Source organism: Xyrauchen texanus, chromosome 4 (genome assembly GCF_025860055.1).
Source record: "Xyrauchen texanus isolate HMW12.3.18 chromosome 4, RBS_HiC_50CHRs, whole genome shotgun sequence".
Classification (NCBI taxonomy): Eukaryota; Metazoa; Chordata; class Actinopteri; order Cypriniformes; family Catostomidae; genus Xyrauchen; species Xyrauchen texanus.
In genome coordinates, this window is record NC_068279.1 from 2,401,540 (window position 1) to 2,424,039 (window position 22,500).

The window sequence follows — 22,500 nt, forward strand, 5'->3', positions numbered from 1 at the left end:
GCGAGTGTGTGTGTGTATGTGTGAGTGAGTGTGCGAGTGTGTGTGAGTGTGCGAGTGTGTGTGTGAGTGAGTGTATGAGAGTGTGTAAGTGTGTGTGTGTCTGTGTGAGTGAGTGTACGAGAGTGTGTAAGTGTGTGTGTTTGTGTGAGTGAGTGTACGAGAGTGTGTAAGTGTGTGTGTGTGTGTGTGTGTGTGTGTGTGTGTGTGTGTGTGTGTGTGTATCGCGACTGGCATGCCCGGTTTTCCCTATAGCTAATCCGCCACCTGAATCGGCCCCAATAAGGTGCAGTAACACACACCGACTACGAGACACCACAATGCGATCTATCGCGAATACGGGACGCTTGAGCATTTTTAGTGCTTTAATACAGGACGGGGGTCCCCTTCAAGACTCTCACTGCTCGTGATTACGGAGCACGATAGAGTCCCAAAAATACGGGACGTCCCGGCTAAAACGGGACTCTATCATTTTTCACGCCATTATCAGTGACAAATGTTAATATTTGGATACTGCCCTCATGTGAAACCTTTGCTAAACACTCACACTCACACTCACATTACTATGACAACTAATGTGGACGTGCTCGCAAAAGCGACTGCGGACTGAACAGATCTGTTCACAAATCCATTGTGTCTTGATACTCAATGTAAAAACTACTGAAAAGAGCGATTCAGAGAACAGCCACAATTGAAGTGCTTTTTGGAGTCAAAATAATTTTCAGGCTCAACTTGTGCAGTTGTTGGCAAGTCAACGTAACACAATGTTTGCCACCGACTTTAGTATTGTGACGTATTTCCATTCATGCTTGATGTACTTGCGGTTTGTTGGTCTATGCAAACATGTGCTTGATGGAATTGTTTGACCGTTGCGTCATACTTTGTAAAAAGTGTTTTCAAGATGCTTTGGAAAAATACAATTATATTACATTACAAAAATTGGCCCCATTGACTTCCCAAGTGCCTCATTGTAACCTCCATTTTTGAAGAAAAGGAGGTACGAGTCGATCTTAATTTTTGTGGTAATCAACATTATACCACTAATGCTGTCGATTGAGCTTAACTTGTATTGAACACGGAATATTCCTTTAAACTCTTAAAATCAAATCTCGGGGGGGGGGTTTGGGTATCTCAGCGAGTAAAGATGCTGACTGCTATACCTGGAGACGTGAGATAGAATCCAGGGCGTGCTGAGTGACCCCAGCCAGGTCTCCTTAGCAACCAAATTGGCCCGGTTGCTATGTAGGGTAGAGTCACATGGGGTAACCTCCTCGTGGTCGCTATAATGTGGTTCTTGCTCTCGTTGGGGCGCGTGGTGAGTTGTGCGCGGATGCTGCGGAGAATAGCACGAAGCCTCCACATGCGCTACGTCTCCATGGTAACGCGCTCAACGAGCCACATGATAAGATGTTAGGACTGATGGTCTCAGAAGCGTAGCCAACTGAGATTCGTCCTCCACCACCACACTGATCAAATGTTTATCCTGAACATGTTCCTTTGGATGAAAACTGTATAAAAGAAATGATGAACGTCTGTCTTAAATTCTCTCTCTCTCGTCTGCAGGCGCTGATCCACTGCAAGGTTTTGTGGAGTTGCGTTTCGTGTTGGAGCCCGAGGATGTGGTGACAGTTCGTGGTGGCGTCCTGCAGCTGGACTGTGAGGTGCGATCAGATCAGGCCATTCCCGTCATCGCGTGGAAGAAGGACGGCGTTCTCTTGAGCGCGGTGGTGGACGAGCGTAGACAGCAGCTCTCAAACGGATCGTTACTCGTGCAGAATGTCGTCCACTCGAGACACCATCGGCCGGACGAGGGAGCGTACCAGTGTCTCGCCACGTTGGAGGGGATCGGTGCGATCGTCAGTCGAACGGCCAAAGTCACCGTGTCTGGTAAGGAGCACAGTTAAACAAACTCTAGCTTGACTGGCACAACATGGTGCTAGCAACGGCGAGCACACACTAATAAAATGTGTTGCATAAGTGTGTTATAAATTGGATTAGTCTGCTAAATGCATATAGGGAATCTCCTTTCTAATTGGTTGGTGGCAAGCATATTGTTTCCTTCTCATACTCTATAAACAGTGTAAACTATGAAGTGGTCTCAATACCGGCCCGCTTTTGCACTGACTTGAGAACCAGCAATGATCTAACTGACAACATTACTACATAACCAGCCCACATACTAGTGCTCTACATGTCAAGATGCCTCCGAAAAGTGCCTGTGTTAAACAATCTGATTAAACTCCAGCCACTGTCTCCGAATCTGCTAAAAGCATACAGGCGGGAAAATTCCACAAACACAAACAATAATTTGCAGTTTTTGCTCCTCCTTTGAAATGTAAAAATGCAAGCCAGTGGGCCCGTAACCAAGAACCTTTGGGGAATGTGACCCCCCCAACCCCCTTCTCTGGAGGGGGGACGCAGCCCTTCTGGGCATTCCTCCAGCCGATGGTACACCCCGCCTCCTCGGAACCTGGGAAGAGGAGAGGGTAGCGAGAGGGAAAGGGCAAATGGGAGGGAGACAGAGAGACGAAGAAAAAAACTTGCTTGCTGGTTCCCGGACACGCCGTCGCCTGGTCCTCAGCCAGTCCTGCCCCCTCTGGCAGACGACAGCCACTATTCCCTGTATGGTCAGCAGCAAATCACAGAAGACTCGCCCCTCCCCGGACAGACAGCAGCGAGTCCTCTGACCCCTAGGGGACGGAAGACTCGCTCCTCCCCGGACGGACAGCAACGAGTCCTCTGACCCCTAGGGGACAGAAGACTCGCTCCTCCCCGGACGGACAGCAGCGATTCCTCTGACCCCTATGTGGACGGAAGACTCGCTCCTCGCCCGGACGGACAGCAGCGAGTCCTCTGACCCCTAGGGGACGGAAGACTCGCTCCTCCCCGGAAGGACAGCAGCGAGTCCTCTGACCCTGAGAGACAGAACAGCTACTCCCCTTCCAGGCAGATGGCAGCAGTGTCTCCGGCTCAAGGGGACCGGCAGCGACGAGGACTCATGCTACAGTATATGAAGGCAGGTTCCCATTGTGACAACCTGCCCCATATCACAACATTCCCAGCTGTAGGGGACTTGTGTCTGTACAGACATTGACTTTGAAAAGTAATTTTCGCTGGAGCCGCAAGTCTAAAACATGTTTGCAGGATACGTGCCAATTATTCTTAACACTTTTAATCACTTGACATTTGTCGATGGACACACACATTTGTGATGTCCTATGATTCTAATTTACTTTCATTTTGTTCATAAGCTAATGAGCTCTTAACCTGGACACACACACACACACACACACACACACACACACACACACACACACACACACACACTCGGTGGGGAAGATCATTTGATTATATTAGATATTCACATGCAGGTTCATTATCATACCATTAACCTTATGCAGCTCATCCTGATTCACATTAATAACAAAATAGATGCGGCGGACGACCCCATCACCCTTCTAACCTTTGACCCTCAGTATGAGATTACAGCGGCTTTCTCCTCGCTCAGACCTGCAGAAGGTTGTGTATGTCTGCCGCGTTCAGACACTCATGTCGGTGTCCACCCCGCTGTGATCTGGACTCACACTAAAGGTGCTTTCATTCAGGTCCGCTGTGGCCCACAAACCCCGTCTTGACTCGTGGGAGAGAGAGTACGTATGGAGAGAGATGTGTTTCACTTGACCCCAGATTGCCAGTTTGGCCTCTCGGCAGGCTGCGCATGCGGTTTTCTCAGGTCATTAACTCAAAGTCACTTTCAGTCGCCGCTTTAAAATACGGGCCAGTTGGCAGTGTTTGTCAGGCGGCAGGTCTTTAATCGGGTGATTTGGAGTGTGGCATCACTGCTGGGTGTGAGACAGACACCAGTCTAGCGCTTTGGCTTTGAAATCATCCCTTCGAAACGCTGAATGAGTTTTGAGAGGCTGGTGATGAGCGGCAGTTTCTGTCTGCAGATATACAAGAGAGAGAAAAAATAAAAGTTAATTTACATGCGAGAACGTCGGAACTGTAACTGACGGGCCGTTCTCAATTCTCCTCTCGTCCAGTTTCACTCGTTCATGCTTAACGCTCTTGTGGCTGGCATGTAAATGCTCTGCGGGCTGCAGATAATGCTCGGGTAAATGACCCGTTTCGTTCTGTGAGGGGAAAATGAGCAGGACCCATTGTGTGTGTGTGTGAGAGATGTATGAGTGGGAGACTATCGCTATCTCGTTGTCTCTCGCACCGACTATTGTTTGAGGATTTTAACCAGTATGCTTCCTTAACAAATGCATTTACGATTCTTTCAGTAATTTTGGGGATGTTTGGAAAACATTAAATGCATTCACTAGACCATTTGGTAGCTCTTTACAATAATGTTGAAGTCAGAAGTTTACATAAACCTTAGCCAAATACATTTAAACTCAGCTTGGTCCCTCCTGCAGCAAAGCACCCGCACAACATGCTTCATGGTTGGGATGGTGTTCTTCAGCTTCACCCTTTTTCCTCCAAACATAACGATGATCATTATGGTCAAACAGTTCAATATTTGTTTCATCAGACCAGAGGACACTTCTCCAAAAAGTAAGATCTTTGTCCCCATGTGCTCTTGCAAACTGTAGTGACTTCTTCCTTGCTGAGCAGCCTTTCAGGTTATGTCGATATTGTCAAAAAGTCCGGAAGACTCGCTCTTCCCCGGGCGGACATCTGCGAGTCCTCTGACCCCTAGGGGACGGAAGACTTGCTCCTCCCGAGACGGACAGCAGCGAGTCCTCTGACCCCTAGGGGACGGAAGACTTGCTCCTCCCCGAACGGACATTAGCGAGTCCTCTGACCCCTAGGGGACAGAAAACTTGCTCCTCCCCGGACGGACAGCAGCGAGTCCTCTGACTCCTAGGGGACGGAAGACTTGCTCCTCCCCGAACAGACATCAGCGAGTCCTCTGACCCCTTGGGACTCGTTTTGCTGTGGATCTAGATACTCGTCTTCCTTTTTCCTCCAGCATCTTCACAAAGTCCGGAAGACTCGCTCTTCCCTGGACGGACAGCAGCGAGTCCTCTGACCCCTAGGGGACGGAAAACTCGCTCCTCCCCGGAGGGACAGCAGCGAGTCCTTTGACTCCTAGGGGACGGAAGACTTGCTCCTCCCTGAATGGACATCAGCGAGTCCTCTGACCCCTTGGGACTCGTTTTGCTGTGGATCTAGATACTCGTCTTCCTTTTTCCTCCAGCATCTTCACAAGGTCCTTTGCTGTTGTATATATATATATGACAGGGCGGAGGGCGGAGCCGGGTGGTGATTCTGTTCACCCGGCCCCTTATCAGGCTAATTAAGCCTCTGAGAGGGATAAAGGCCGACTGCAATTGGTGGTGAGACAGAGAGAGAAAGTTCAAGGGCAGCTGACCGTCATGTGTGTGTTTGTGTCTTTTTGTTCAGTTTTATATTAAAACTATTATTTATATTGTCTAGCCGGTTCTCTGATAAGCCGTAGCTTGGTTCTCGGCCAATCCTCCACCCTCTAACGGACGATAGCCACGCCTCCCCGGGCAGATCGGAGGCGGTCCTCCAGCCCCTGGCGGACGCCCCGCCGCATTCTCGGCGGGTCTCCCTCGCCCCTGGCAGCGGTTCTCCCACTCCAGGCTCACGGTCGTATTTTATATATTTTGCAATGGAAGCTTTCCAACCTCTTTGTCTTTTGATCTGTGTTCATTGGACATCTTTTTGGAAGTGTAGATCAATTCTGAGCATTGGGAAAATCATATCTCTTATTCGGAGTGTCACTTCAATGATACACAGACACAAAGTCGAGTCGTCCGCAGCCGCAGGAAATATGATTTATGAAGTGAAGGTCAGTTTAAAAACACACATATCCATAGCCCCAAACTCTCATATGACTCACGGCGTGTGTGTTTGTGTTGTACTGTAAGGGCAGACAGAGTGCATTATGGGTCATTAGAGCTGAGTGACATCTATAACCTTTACTGTGTTCATCTGAAGAGCACAAACCAACATTTAACCAGAGCTGTTGAGAAGCACCAGCCACACAAAAAAACAACAACAACAACCCTTGACTCATTAAATTACTTTGAGATGATAAAACACGCCTGTAAGCTTCAGTCTCTGTGGTAAAAGGGTATTCGGTCAGAAAGCCAGATGCTCGTCCCAACTGAAAGACATTGCTGAGTCTTTCTGTCCTCAGAAAGAGCCGTCCCACCACGTTTGGTGCTTAAGTCCTTAGCGGTTTTCAAAGTGCTTTACACTTTGACTCATTCACCCATTCAGTAGAGATGCTATGCAAGGTGCTAGCCCACCATTGGGAGCAACTTGGGGTTCAGTGTCTTGCCCAAGGACACTTCGGCATGTGGAGTCATGTGGGCCAGGAATCGAACCGCCAACCCTGCGATTAGTGGCCGACCCACTCTACCACCTGAGCCACAGCCGCCCCAATTGAGCCACAGCCGCCCCAATAAAGTCCTGTTAAATGTTGGGTATTTTTGTTATATATTTATCTGCATATCGAGTTATGCACTGAAATATTACAAGTATCACTCTTATATAGCTATTGACACAAATGACACAAGTTTACTGTGATTATTTTGTGAGTTTTTACTGCGAAACGGCACCAAAAACGCCCCCCCAAACATGTTTGGGCCGCCACCAATGCAGTCATTTTCAGGCCGCAATAATCAAGAAAGAGCGACCAAGTTTACATGGACACCAGATGCATTTCACCATGCATGAACAGGCAGGGCTGGACAGTCAATCTGGCATACCAGGCATTTTCCAGGTAAACCGACGCACTTTGGGGCCGACCAGGGGTGGACTGGCCGCCGGGGAACCGAGCGGGCTGGTGGGTCGGCTGCGAAAAGCCATATCACCCTGCAGCTATTGCCTGGTTGCCCACTAAAGCTAAGCAGGGTTGAGCCTGGCCAGTACCTGGATGGGAGACCTCCTGGGGAAAACCAAGGTTGGTTGGAAGTGGTATTAGGGAGGCCAGCAGGGGGTGCTCACCCTACGGTCTGTGTGGGTCCTAAGGCCCCAGTATAGTGACGGGGACACTATACTGTAAAAAAAAAAAGCACCGTCTTTTGGATGGAACGTTAAACCGAGGTCCTGATTCTCTGTGGTCATTAAAAAATCCCTAGGGCACTTCTTGTAAAAATTAGGGGTTTAACCCCGGTGTCCTAGCCAAATTCCCCCCATTAGCCCCTATCTATCATGGCCTCCTAATAATCTCCATCCCTGAATTGGCTACATCACTCTACCATCTCCTCTCCACCAATAGCTGGTGTGTGGTGGGTGTTCTGGCACACTATGGCTGCCGTCAAATCATCCAGGAGGATTCTGCACACTGGTGGCGGTTGAGGAGAATCCCACTACACTATATAAAGCGCTTTGAGTGCCTAGAAAAGCACTATATAAATGTAAATTGTTGTTGTTAAAAAGGGCCGCATTGTGCAGAATGGACCACAAAGCGGCGGCGCGATATGCCGAAATGGACTGCAAACACACCCCCCCCCCACCTACACCATACCCCCCCACCCCCTGCTCAACAACTTTGGTCTTAAACCCTTTAGTCTTACAGGTACTACAGAGATGTTACTGTTTGTTTTTCTTAACTTTCTATCGCGACCTGCAGTGCAATTGCGCTGCAATAGTGGGGTGTTCCTCTTATGTCAAAATCAGGGATTCCCCCAATGTACAAACAAGTGCATATACAAACCTGACAGTCGTTATTTTACACCGGTGTGTATAAATGTGTGTAATATGTGCTTTTCCCCACATGCATGATTCTTTCCACTGTGTTGACATGTTTTTGGGCTCTATCCTATGACGTTTGTTGCCCGGTCCGTTCACGCACATGCACATTCCTTAAAAACCAGGACCAACGTCACTTATGTGTTTAGATGACCACGTAAAACAAGTCCTCCAGGAGAAACCTGGATATGTTAATCCGATTTCTCTTAAACCCTTAACGGGTGTAAGGAAACCGGTGTCCTTGTTTACATGAGCACTGCTTTCTGCAAAAACCCTGGAATAAACCAGGGTCATAAATCAATTTCAGTAATAAATAATACAGTTTCTTAAATGCATTTGAACATGAAACTCCTGATGGGACTGACTGAAGAAAGAAAGTCATATGGGTTTGTGTGGGGATAAAGGCACGATTCGTTTTTGACCATGAAGGCGCCTCACTAATCCACACAGGAGAGAAAACAGCACCTCATTTATCACGAAACACCCGGAGAAACCAGCGTGCTTTCTCCTTATTACTTTAACACACACAGCGGATGTGTAAATTAGATTTCACGCTGCATTCTACCTCCACTCACATGTAATCCAGTTTCCATCATAGGCCACAAGTCGTCGGCCAGCGCAACCATGAGCGCTAAATCTGTAAAAGGAAATGAAATTGTCATTCAATACAATGTTAACATGTTTAATGAATACAAGCGAGTTCAGAAATTCAGTGACATCACTCATGTGCTGCGATGTTCCTTTAGCATTCGCAACTTCTCTCAGCTCTCATTATTGTGTGATTCATGATAATTGACTGGGATAGATGATGTGGCGTGTTGTATTTTATTCGGCTAATGAGCGTCATGAGTCAGTGCCATCCCAAATGTGGGACTTTCTTTCTTCTGCTAAACATAAAAGAAGATTTTTAGAAGAATATCTTAAGCTCTGTAGGTCCATACAATGCAAGTTAATGGTGACCAAGCTCAAAAAAGCACATAAATACAGCAGAAAAGTAATCCATACGACTCCAGTGGTTTAATCCATGTCTTCAGAAGACACGTGATAGGTGTTATTGCTGACCAATAATTTGAAGCTCCAAAAAGCACATAAATACAGCAGAAAAGTAAATCATACGACTCAAGTGGTTTAATCCATGTCTTCAGAAGACATGTAATAGGTGTTAATGGTGACCAATAATTTGAAGCCCTAAAAAGCACATAAATACAGCATAAAAGTAAATCATACGACTCCAGCGGTTTAATCCATGTCTTCAGAAGACATGTGATAGGTGTTAATGGTGACAAATAATTTGAAGCTCTAAAAAGCACATAAATACAGCATAAAAGTAAATCATACGACTCAAGTGGTTTAATCCATGTCTTCAGAAGACATGTAATAGGTGTTAATGGTGACCAATAATTTGAAGCTCTAAAAAGCACATAAATACAGCAGAAAAGTAATCCATACGACTCCAGTGGTTTAATCCATGTCTTCAGAAGACATGTGATAGGTGTTAATGGTGACAAATAATTTGAAGCTCTAAAAAGCACATAAATACAGCAGAAAAGTAATCCATACGACTCCAGTGGTTTAATCCATGTCTTCAGAAGACATGTAATAGGTGTTAATGCTGACCAATAATTTGAAGCTCCAAAAAGCACATAAATACAGCAGAAAAGTAAATCATACGACTCAAGTGGTTTAATCCATGTCTTCAGAAGACATGTAATAGGTGGTAATGGTGACCAATAATTTGAAGCTCCAAAAAGCACATAAATACAGCAGAAAAGTAATCCATATGACTCCAGTGGTTTAATCCATGTCTTCAGAAGACATGTGACAGGTGTTAATGGTGACCAATAATTTGAAGCTCCAAAAAGCACATAAATAGAGCAGAAAAGTAAATCATACGACTCCAGTGGTTTAATCCATGTCTTCAGAAGACATGTAATAGGTGTTAATGGTGACCAATAATTTGAAGCTCCAAAAAGCACATAAATACAGCAGAAAAGTAATCCATATGACTCCAGTGGTTTAATCCATGTCTTCAGAAGACATGTGATATGTGTTAATGGTGACCAATAATTTGAAGCTCCAAAAAGCACATAAATACAGCAGAAAAGTAAATCATACGACTCCAGTGGTTTAATCCTTGTCTTCAGAAGACACATGATAGGTGTTAATGGTGACCAATAATTTGAAGCTCCAAAAAGCACATAAATACAGCAGAAAAGTAAATCATACGACTCCAGTGGTTTAATCCATGTCTTCAGATGACATGTGATATGTGTTAATGGTGACCAATAATTTGAAGCTCAAAAAGCACATAAATACAGCAGAAAAGTAATCCATACGACTTCAGTGGTTTAATCCATGTCTTCAGAAGACATGTAATAGGTGTTAATGGTGACCAATAATTTGAAGCTCAAAAAGCACATAAATACAGCAGAAAAGTAATCCATACGACTCCTGCGGTTTAATCCATGTCTTCAGAAGACATGTGATAGGTGTTAATGCTGACCAATAATTTGAAGCTCCAAAAAGCACATAAATACAGCAGAAAAGTAATCCATACGACTCCAGTGGTTTAATCCATGTCTTCAGAAGACATGTGATGGGTGTTAATGGTGACCAATAATTTGAAGCTCCAAAAAGCACATAAATACAGCAGAAAAGTAATCCATATGACTCCAGTGGTTTAATCCATGTCTTCAGAAGACATATGATAGGTGTTAATGGTGACCAATAATTTGAAGCTCAAAAAGCACATAAATACAGCAGAAAAGTAATCCATACGACTCCAGTGGTTTAATCCATGTCTTCAGAAGACATGTGACAGGTGTTAATGGTGACCAATAATTTGAAGCTCAAAAAAGCACATAAATACAGCAGAAAAGTAATCCATACGATATTTTTTTTTAAAATATCGATTATTACGCCGATATAAAATCATTTTGTTATATCAGATTTTCAGCAGACAAATGCACAAACACAGGACAGGAAACAGGGCGACAGGTCGAGCTGTCTCACTCTCTGTGGAGTCTTTGAAGGTGATACAGCACAGACAGGCAGACAGACAGAGAGTGCGAGTCCTCCTCCATCATCATTCATCCGCACATGAATATTTCAGCGCTGTGAGGATGAGAGCGCGATGATGGAGGAGCTCGTGGAGGAGCTTTCATCTCACAACCGCCACGGCAGACGGACCGCAAGTAATTACAGCATGAGATCTTTCTCTTTTACTGTCTCTCTCTCTCTCTCTCTCTCTCTCTTTCTCTCTGACTGTGCAGACAGTTTCCCTCATGGTTTTGTTTTGCTGTCTGGTTGGAGATGTGGCTCAGACTGAAACTCTGAGTTTCTTTTGTTAGATTAGATCTCAGCTTTGATGTCTCCTTCAAAGGATGTTGACCTGCAGAGCAGCGAGCCACTTCCACCTTATTATACAGTCTTCACAGCCCCTCCGTCTGTGTGTGTGTGTTTGCATTATTGCTTTGAGAGTGTTAGGAAGGACTTTGTAAATTATTGTCCAAATGTGATAAAGAGAATTCAATGAAATGAGTGTTGGTGTTTATTTCGGTCATTAAATGATTTCATCACATACTTCAATCTCAGTTTAGTTCATCTATGTGCTAGTGTACTCTTAAATAGTAACACAGTTAGCTTAAGCGCAATATTTAGCTTTCTTTAAATGTAGTCATTACATTTAACACCCAGCCCCTGGTGGACGGAACGCCTCGCCGCGTTCTCGGGGAACAATCCCCCGACCCCTGGCAGCGGTTTGACTCCAGGCGGTCGGCAGTGAGCACCTCCCCGCTCGCGGTCGGCGGTCTCAGACCCCTCCGTGTTTCAGCGGCTGGTAGGGGACTCCTCCGCCCCTGGCGGTGGCCATGACCGCTCCAGGCGGTCTGTTAGGAGCCCCTTCTCCCCTTGCGGTCGGCGATTTTACATAGCAACTGGCTCATTTTAGCTTATCACGACCCATTCAGTCCGTTTCATGGCCGACCCACCGGCCCGCTCGGTTCTCCTGATGGCCAGTCCGCCTCTGATCGGCCCCAAAGTGCGTCGGCCCACCGGGAAAATGTCCGGTATTACTAGTCCAGCCCCGATCCACGCCCAACTCACCACGCACCCCACCAAGAACAAACCACATTATAGCGAGCACGAGGTGACTCTACCCTCCCTAGCAATCGTGCTAATTTGGTTGCTAAGGAGACCTAACTGGAGTCACTCAGCACACCCTGGATTCAAACCCGTGACTCCAGCGGTGATGGTCAGCGTCTTGCTGAGCGACCCAAGCCGGGGCAACACATTTGATCCTATTATTTAAAAAAAGAGATTTAGCAGGACGTGTCTTCTCAGTTGACTTTTGTACAAATGCACAGAGACATGCACAGTTGTTGTGTTCTGACATATAAAAGCCTGATGCACGTTAGAAGCGTGTGCTGCTCTTGTTATCATACAGTAAAGCTGTTATTGAAGCTCTGCGTGAAGTGTGTTTCCTTGCTTTGACCTATTTCGTCCTCACGTCTCATGCGTTGTTAGCGTGGGCCGGCGCTCCTGTTTGTGCTGCACGATTGTTTTTCAATGCAAAGGACAAAATGTTTACATCACGCTCAATGGAGCTACAAATGACCTCGTATTCGTCATGTCGTAGCCTGCAATCAGGCTAATTGCATTGCGAATGCTCGCGTTCCTGCTCTAGTTGAAGAGATGTTATTATTGCGTGCAATTATCTGGAATCATGCCGAACGGAAACTATGAGTCACTGAATGTTGACCTCTTTTAGACAAACTCATGTTTCGATCAGAACGAAACTCTATATCTTTACGGTTAGCGGGAAACCCATATTTGTTGATGAAATAACCAGCATTCAGGGCGGCTGTGTTTCAGGTTGTACAGCGGGTCGGCCACTAATCGCAGGGTTGGCGGTTCGATTCCCGGCCCACATGACTCCACATGCCGAAGTGTCCTTGGGCAAGACACTGAACCCCAAGTTGCTCCCAATGGCGGGCTAGCACCTTGCATGGCAGCTCTGCCGTCATTAGTGTGTGAATGGGTGAATGAGACGCAGTGTAAAGCGCTTTATAAGTGCAGACCATTCACCATTTGTTCATTCTGACACGGTTTACTATTTAGTCTATTAACGAGGGGTTAACACAACAACAGGCAATCAGTCTCATCCTGTCAGCATTACCAGTTTAATCCAGTTCAGTTGAACCAGACTCCCGCTAACTACCCGCATTTGTCTCCATTGCACCAGCTCCATCAGCCCACCCTTGCTAACGTCCATTTGAATCAGCCAAATCCATTCTTTGATTGCGTTCGGTGGGGATTCTGGCTTCCTGTTCAATTAGTTTGCACACAGCGGCGGCTGGCATCTCTCTGCTCTGCCTGGTCGGCTTGTTAATGAGCCGCGGGCGTGAGCGCTGACTGACGGATTACGACCCCCGTGCACGGCCAATTAGCACACCAATGACAACAAAAATAGCTGTCTGATTAGCAGGAAGGCGTCCGATGGCCTCGTGTAGCCTCACTAAAAAAATGCCTCTTGAGAGATGACGGGGCAGGTAAGTAGGTGGGCAGGTTGCAGAGCAAAGCATTGTGGGTCATCTTAGCATTAGCTAAGATCATCATAATTAGTCTGCGAGTGTGACGGAGCTTCTTGCCCTTTTGTGTCGACCGAGTGGCATTTGAAAGCTTGGCGGTAAAGTATTGGCATAATTGTTGGCATAAAGGAGGTTACCCCATGTGACTCTACCCTCCCTAGCAACCGGGCCAATTTGGTTGCTAAGGAGACCTGGCTGGAGTCACTCAGCACGCCCTGGATTCAACCTCACGACTCCAGGTGTGATAGTCGGCGTCTGTACTCGCCGAGCGACCCGGACCCCCCGGGTTACACATTTGTCAAATATTCTAAACGTGAATATGTACGTCTCTTTTGCGTTTCCGTGACATCTGAAGGTCGTACGCCATTAAACGTGACTGAAAAATAGATGTTATTGAGCAGCAAGAAAAGGAACTTGCCTGTAAAGTGTTCAAGAAAGGAAATTAAAAGTAATTTGTAGTGGATTACTTTTTTTTTGAGTTACCCAACACCGTTCGTGTGTCATTCCTATATTCGGAGTAGTCAACGGAATAGTTCAACTGATAATGGAAATTCTGTCATCATTGGCTCACCCTCATGTCGTCCTAAACCGGTGAATCTTTCTCTCTTCGGTGGAACACAAACGGAGATGTTAGTCACTTTCATAACATCTTAAGTCCATACAGTGAAAGTGAATGGTGACTGAGACTGAACATACGGGTTTGGAATGACATGAGGGTGAGTCAATGACAGAAATGTCACTATTGTGTGAACTATTCCATCTTCTGTTGCATTGAATGCATTTTCATTTGGCTTTAATTAAATGGAAGATGGAATCAGTGTTTAAATGCAAAGTCTGCCGAGAGAGTGTGAATGTGTTTGAGCGGCTGCAAACAGTGACTCAGTGTTTGACATTTACACACACTGGTGTTCAGGGATGTTGTAGGTGTGTTAGACGTGCCGTGAACACATGTGAGGTCTCTCGAAATGACACGAGAGAAGAGCAGGAGGATTCTGCAGCAGCGTGAGGAAATCTTTACTTACTTATTTTGTTTTTGAGACTTTCTTGTTTAATATATTTTTATCCGCGTTCTCCTGTGCTCTCTCTCTCTCTCTCCTTCCCTCTCTCTCTCAATTAAAATGAGCTTTATTGGCATGACTGTATACAGTGTACAATGTTGCCAAAGCATTGAGTAATAAACACATTACAAACATAAAAACAACAACAAGTATATACAATAAATGAATAATAATGATAATTATAAACAAATTAAAATAAATACAAATGACAAAGTAAAAAACAGAGCAATGAGGAAGGGAGGAGAAAAAAGTTTATTAAAATATGAGTTTGAATAGTCTCTCTCTCTCTCTCTCTCTCTCTCTTCTCGCTCTCTCTCTCTCTCTCCCTCCTTCCTCTCTCTCTCTCTCTCTCTCTTTCTCGCTCTCTCTCTCTCGCTCTCTCTCTCTCTCCCTCCTTCCCTCCCTCTCTCTCTCTCTCTCTCTCTCCCTCCTTCCCTCCCTCTCTCTCTCTCTCTCTCCCTCCTTCCCTCCCTCTCTCTCTCTCTCTCTCTCTCTCCCTCCTTCCCTCCCTCTCTCTCTCTCTCTCCCTCCTTCCCTCCCTCTCTCTCTCTCTCTCTCTCTCTCTCCCTCGCTCTCTCTGTCTCTCTCCCGCTCTCTCTGTCTCTCCTCTCTCTCTCTCTCTCTCCCTACTTCACTCGCTCTCTCTGTCTCTCCCTCTCTCTCTCTCTCTGCTGATATTCCTCTATTTTGAGACAACAGGATGTGAAAAGATCCGTTACAGCTCTGCTCATTTTTCCTCTCTCTGTTAATTAGATTTAGACGCTCTCTCAGCTCATTTGCATTTGAACACCCTGTTAATGAGAGCAGATTATGAAGTTCTGTAATCACGGCACACACTGCGCGCGCCATTACGCTCACACTCAACACCCCACACATTTATATCACAAAGAAATGACATGCGGTGAGAACGAAACCTGTTAACATCTTGGATCTCTCAGGACAGTTCGTTCCGTTACATTGTAACTTTTCAAGTCTGTTACATTTGAACAATGTTGGAATGTCTTTATGGAAGACGACAGAAGGTTACAGAGTGACACCGAGCAACGGATCGCACAAAAACATCACAGAATTCATCAAATCCATTGTTAATTCTGACTGATGTCTGTGCTGTTGTTATCCCACCAAACAATGATGTCACGTCCTGGCAGATGATGTCATAAAGGAACTGGCTTTTGAAAATATGAAAGAGCAGAAAGCATGCACAATAACAAATAAATACTGAATAAGTGATGAAGTTAGAGAGGTGTCCTTTAATATGGAGTTAATAGAATTGACCCTGTTTAATTTAGTTTGGATATAAAATATGTGTGTGAATTTTGTAGTGTACAGTCGGACAGATGTCTCCAACTGTATTTCTAGTTATTTTGGGACTTGGATATCACATATCACACTTATGTGAATAAATTGGCTTTTTAGACCGTTTTTGAATGCATTTAAACAATATGGAACTGCTTTGAATGCTATTAGAAATAAAAAAGCAAGAATGAATCATTTCATTTCTTTCTATTATGCCCCTTTTTTACAAGATGCCATACAAGTCACATGTGTCCCCAGAATGTGTCTGAAGTTTCAGCTCATAATACCCCACGGATCATTTATTATACCATGTTATAAACGTCTCTTTTTGGGTGGAATCAAAAACACGTTCGTGTGTGTCTCTTTAAATGCTAATGAGTTGCTGCTCCCACCCCTTTCCAGAAGAGGGCTGTGCCTTTACAGGTCCTGCTTTGGTTACTACAGCAACAACAAATCAGAACCGATATGACTGACACAGGGTAAATTCCGGAGTTCAGGCAGGACTGGAAAGAGAAATCGGCCCGGGATTTTACAAAGCAACTGGCCCAAAAGTTGAGCAGGGGGGGTGTTCTCTGTCCTTTTTGTGGTCCGTTCTGCATAACGGGGTGGCTCATTTTAGCTTATCTCGGCCCATTCGTCCCGTGCCCGCTCGGTTCTCCCAATGGCCAGTACACCTCCAAAGTATGTCGACCCACCGGGACAATGCCCGGTATGCCAGATTAACAGTCCAGCCCTGAGTACAGCCATATATGTATGAATATATATATATATATATCTGGTCTCCGTGAATTCAATCAGAGTCAATGGTAACTTTAGCTGCATTAGCCATTAGCTGCATTAGCTGCATTAGCTGCATTAGCCATTAGCCGCATTAACCATTAGCTGCATTAGCTGCATTAGCCATTAGCTGCATTAGCTGCATTAGCCATTAGCTGCATTAGCTGCATTAGCCATTAGCCGCATTAACCATTAGCTGCATTAGCTGCATTAGCCATTAGCTGCATTAGCCATTAGCTGCATTAACCATTAGCTGCATTAGCCATTAGCTGCATTAGCTGCATTAGCCATTAGCTGCATTAGCCATTAGCTGCATTAGCCATTATCTGCATTAGCTGCATTAGCCATTAGCTGCATTAGCTGCATTTGCCATTAGCTGCATTAGCCATTAGGTGCATTAGCTGCATTAGCTGCATTAGCCATTAGCTGCATTAGCTGCATTTGCCATTAGCTGCATTAGCCATTAGCTGCATTAGCCATTAGCTGCATTAGCTGCATTAGAGCTAACAAGCACATTCGGAAAGGTGATTTGCAAACATTCACACAATATAAAGGATGATCAATAAAAAAGGAACTGGTTTTTGTATAAAGTGATATCAAGGACACAGGAACAATATTTAAACTGATCACTAATTGAAACAATATTGTCACAAGCCAAAATATTTAGTTTTAAATTGCCAGTTTTTCATGTTAGAGGTCCAGGGTTTCCGCAGGTCTGAAAAAGGTCTTAATCTGGAGTAACGAGTCTTTAATTCATAAGGTCATGGCATTAAATGTTGCATGAGGGATTGTTTTCTCGTTGCGTTGAAGTAAGGTGACCAGACGTCCCGTTTTGAAGAGGTGTGTCCCGACAATTCTCTAAACATTGTAATTATGTCCTGGTTTCAGCTGGCTCACTGATGTTTTTCTACTTTCATTTGATGTCCATTCTCGCTATTATCTTTGATACTGTTTGCAGAGAAGAGAAGCAATTTGGAAGTGTTGCACGTTGATTTGACGACACTTTCATTCTAGTGTCTCACTCAATACCACGGCAATGATGTCATACGCTTGGCTAAAATGCTAAAATGTGGTTACATCATGAAAAAACTCAATCTAAAATAAAATGTATATATAGCCTATAGAGTTAAGTGCAGACGTTTGCATTACCCTCTGAAAGTTTCCACACCCCTTTCAGAATGTATACAAATAGCCTATAAGAGATTATATATTTAACATTTACTCTTATTTACACAAATCATCCTGTTCAAAATATGCACCCCTTTGTTCTTCTTATCTTGCCTTTTGTAATAGTTGTGTATTAGTCCTCATATTTAGCCACTGTTGGGAAGAAGGATTTGTTATGTCAAATAGCTTCTTCGGGGCAGTACTAAATAAAAAAATCAATTTTTATGATCCCTCATTTAAAAAAGAACACACACACACACACACACACACACACACACACACACACACACATACATACACACACACACAGATACATACACAAACACACATACACACACATACACAAACACACATACACACACACACATGCACACACACACACACATACATATAAACACACATACACATACACAAACACACACATACACACACACAGATACATACACAAACACATACACGTACGCGCACACACACATATACATATATACACACACTCACACATACACGCACACACACACACACATACATACATACATACACACACACACACACACACACACTTTTTTATTTTATTAAATTATCATCATAAAATACACTAAACAATAATATCCACTGACAAAAATATAATAACAAAAGTTATTTGAAACTCTGTGTGTATGCACACACACACACACACACACACACACACACACACACACACACACTTTATTCACTCAGGCAAAGTGTGATGACATCAGGTCATCGGGTGTTCAGAGGTCATTGTTTAAGCAGATGTGTGCACATTTAATCAAGTGTCGTGATTTGGAGCCAGATGTTGAACTCAGAGCTCAACACGACACCTGTTCACACACACACACACACACACACACACACACACACACACACACACACACACACACACACACACACACACACACACACACACACACATTTTGTCTTTATGTGTGTGTATCAGTATTAGTGGCTAATCTTGTTTTCACTCAGCCTGGAGGATTTATCCTAAGATGAATTCATTTAAACAGTCGGATGAGCAACACACACACACACACACACACACACACACACAGTAGTCGACTATGTGCCATTCGTCTTGCCAGCTCTGTTAAATCCAACTCTGTGTGCCAATCCTTCCGACACCTCTTCATTGTTTCCACATACTCTCCTACTGACTGCGGCGATGACTGTGCTATGGACGCCTTCTACATGGACCTTGCTACACTCCTGAAGTCAGCATGTAGTATCAACATAGTAATCCTAGCTGGTGATATGAATGCCAAGGTCAGTCGAGCATTGCAGAATCACGCTTAGGTGGTAGGTTTGGGCCACTATCCCATCGTTCAGACAATGGTGATCGGCTTGTACAAGTATGTGCCGAACACCGTCCTATCCAGGACTAGCTTTAGACATCGTGCAGCTTTGACTTCGACATTGCGCCCTCCATCAGCTGGACAATATTGGTCTCATATAGATCATATAGTTGTTAGTAATTGGTGGCGTGGTTCCATACGGGACTGTCGGTTCTTCTGGAACACTTATGTCGACTCAGATCATGCGTTGGTCTGCTGTCGATTTACTCTCAGGTTTCATGGGTAGCGTGTGCACAGGTTGCAACAACTAGCGGTTGAGAAGTTACCAGAAATTCGTCAGGCCTTTCAAAATGCATAGATAAAGAGAAACACTTTTTTTTTTAGAGCATATAGGGTCAAGGGCCTTGCTCAAGGTCCCAACGGTGGCATTTTGGCAGTGCTGGGGCTTGAACTCCCAACCTGCTGATCAGTAACCCAGAGCCTTAACCGCTGAGCCACCATTGACGAAAGGTTGGTGGTGCTCCAAAAATGACCTGGCAAAGAGAAATAAAGGCTACAAGGAAGACGTAAGGTACGATAGGTTGTGTTCGTCTTCCGGGTTGGGGATGGATAGTTAGACACTCTTGTGGAAATGGCGGGTAACCGGACTCAGTGGCATGAATGTTGTTGTTGTTTGGCCGAGGTACCTATGAGGTAAAGGATATTATGACACTCGGGCAATGAAAGCCTCAAGGAAGTTGTTCGGCAGATCCTTGCTTTCGTACGGTACCCAGCGATTGGTTTGTATGTTGTTCACAAGATGCAGCTACCTTGTCTTTTGAATGTTTGGACATGAACTTCTAGGGACTTCATAGAGTAGGTCCCTATAACGTCGTTCAATGGAAAGGAGGAGGCGAGAACCGGCTTGGCAATATAAATAATATTTTAATGGTTAACTTAAACAATAGACAAACACACACACACACACACACACACACACACACACACATGACGGACATGTCTGTAAATGATCTCTCTCTCCACCACCACCGCACCACCGCTCCTCCCCAGGCAGACTGGAGTCAGATCCACGACCCTCGGCGGAAAGAACCCCTCCGCATTCATGATGACTCCTGGGGACACTCCTCTGCCCCTGGCAGCTGCCCTACCGCTCCAGGCGGTCGGGGAGTCACTTCCTTCCTCCCCTCGCGGATGGCGGTCTTCTGTTGACCCCTCCGCATTTCTGGGGGGTGACAGGGCACTCCTCCACCCCTGGCAGCGGCTACATCGCTCCAGGCGGTCGGGGAGTCCAGTCCCCACTCGCCTTGCGGACGGCAGCCAGGTGGACGGCAGCGGCGCTCCCCCGAATGGACAGCAGTGTCAAGGACTCCGCGACGGGAATCCCTCATCCTTCCCGGCTTTCGGCACCATCACGCATAATACGATAACTTCCACTTTTTACCCTTTTGAACTATACCAACGATTGCTCGTTCAGTGCCATGGCCGCTGACGTTAGCATCTTTAATTTGCCATCATCTGTGCTCTCTGAGACATGTCCGATCATAGATTTTAGATATACAAAGCGAACAATCTCCAACCACAATATCTCAAAAATCACGCAGACGCCAATAATGCACTTCGGCTGACGCCATCTGCGAATCACCAATATGCCGGAATAAGTCCCGCCTTCTAAATAAAAGAGCCAATCGTCAATTGGTAAAGTCAGACCAGACCCAGGACAAAGTACACGAACGGGACCCAGCCCTGACCCTGCTGACCGTACGGGGTCCCGGGTCTGGTCCCGGGTCCTCTGGTTCGGGAGGACTCGTGAAGACCTCTAATCGCTATAGAATACTGATGTATTGCTGTCTTTAATGATGATGATGATGATGAATTTCCATCTTCTTAAAATACTGAACATGAGCTCCACTCGTCATCTCTCTTTCATTTGTTCGCTTGTTAATCTCAGATTGGACTCGTGATTGAAGTGGCGTCGGTCTGTAAGTGACAGTCGTGTATATTAGCTTCAATCTGTCTCATATTCCCTCTTTTAACCTCATCACATTCTAATCAGGGTTTATTTATGGCTGTGCATGTGTTTTTGGCTCAAGGCTTCCCTCCTCGAGCAAACGTGTCTGCCGAGTGTAATTGGAGGCCGTTAAGGGAATGATGTTAACAATAATCACTGCGATAAGAGGCCGGGGCAGAACTCAAGCAACGGGTTTTGTTGGCAAAAAGCTGAGAAATAATTAGGGTTCCCTTGTGAGTTTGTATAATGCAGTGCGCCTTTGTGAAACCCAGAATCACTGCATGTGTTCATTTGCATATGGGTGTGTTGTGTGCTTCAGTAATGTGAGTGAAGATTTAAAATGATTGCATGGTGCTCTTAAATATAGGATCTGTTCTCCTGAGAGTCGTAACCTACACTTTACTTGACTAGAAAATATGGCTGAGTGCATAGATTATACATGTACGCAAAACAGCACAAACACAGATTCGGTGCAGTAGTTATCCAGTTCTTAAATAAGAACATAAAGGAACAGTTGCTGAACACAAACGAAGATTTTTAGAAGAATATCTCAGCTCTGTAGGTCCATACAATGGGAGTGAATGGTGACCAGAACTTTTAAAGCAAAAAAACCCCTAAAGCTGCGTACACACTACCAGCGACTTTGTCACTAAAGGTCGCCAGTGGCTGGCAGGGAAGTCGCTAGTGGGCGTTCCCACTTCTGGTTGCCTAGTAACGTTTATAAATGACATTCACGGATGTCATTCCATTGCTCTTGATAGCGAATCGCTTTTTTTGGCGCTAAAAGCAAACATTTTGGAGGGTCCACAAAACCATTAAATCTCGGAGTCAGCACGGCGAGTACCACCGGCTGGTGCAAGAGCTGTGGCTGGATATACCATATCCATATCATAGAGCACTGGAAAATTGCTAACAGCAAGAATTAGCCTTTCATCCATCTTTCCGTTACTGCAGGAGATGAGAGAGAGAGAGAGAGAAGGATCACGTGAGCTCTCCCGTCTTCTCTCCTATTGGCTGTCGCTTCCGTTAGTCACTCTTCATTTGAATAAAGTTGAACTTGTCTGAACTTTGTCACTGGACACGCCCACATCTAGTCGCCAACGGTCGCGACAGCTCGTGTCGCCGGAAGTCGCTGTGCTCTCATTGAAAATGAATGGGATGGAGTCGCCGTCGCGCGCGATGTCGCTGGCAGTGTGTACGCAGCTCAATAAAGTCAGCATAAATGTAATCCATACAATTTATATGATGAGAAGCAGGTCATTATTTAAGTCTTTTGATTTTATTTTACTATAAATATCCACTAATTTTCACATTCTTCTTCTTTTGTTTTTGGCGACTCTCATTCTTCGTGCATTTCGCCACCTTCTGGTAAGGAGGAGAATTTGTATTAAAAAAAGGGCTTACATATTGATCTGTTGCTCACCCACACCTATCATATCACTTCTGAAGATATAGATTGAACCGCTGGATTTGGTTGCTAAGGAAACCTGTCTGGAGTCACTCAGCACGCCCTGAATTTGATCTCACGACTCCAGGTATTGTAGTCAGCGTCTTTACTCGCTGAGCTA

General features: G+C 45.2%; 1 protein-coding gene across 2 annotated transcripts in view; it reads left to right on the top strand.

The window, feature by feature from the left end:
- Positions 1-22,500, top strand: part of LOC127642977 (netrin receptor DCC-like) — a 278,565-nt gene that overhangs the window by 92,861 nt on the left and 163,204 nt on the right. For both annotated transcript variants that reach the window (XM_052125464.1, XM_052125465.1), the window contains exon 2: positions 1,561-1,884. In XM_052125464.1, the coding sequence (XP_051981424.1) occupies positions 1,561-1,884 (324 nt within the window). The remainder of the gene's footprint in view (positions 1-1,560; positions 1,885-22,500) is intronic.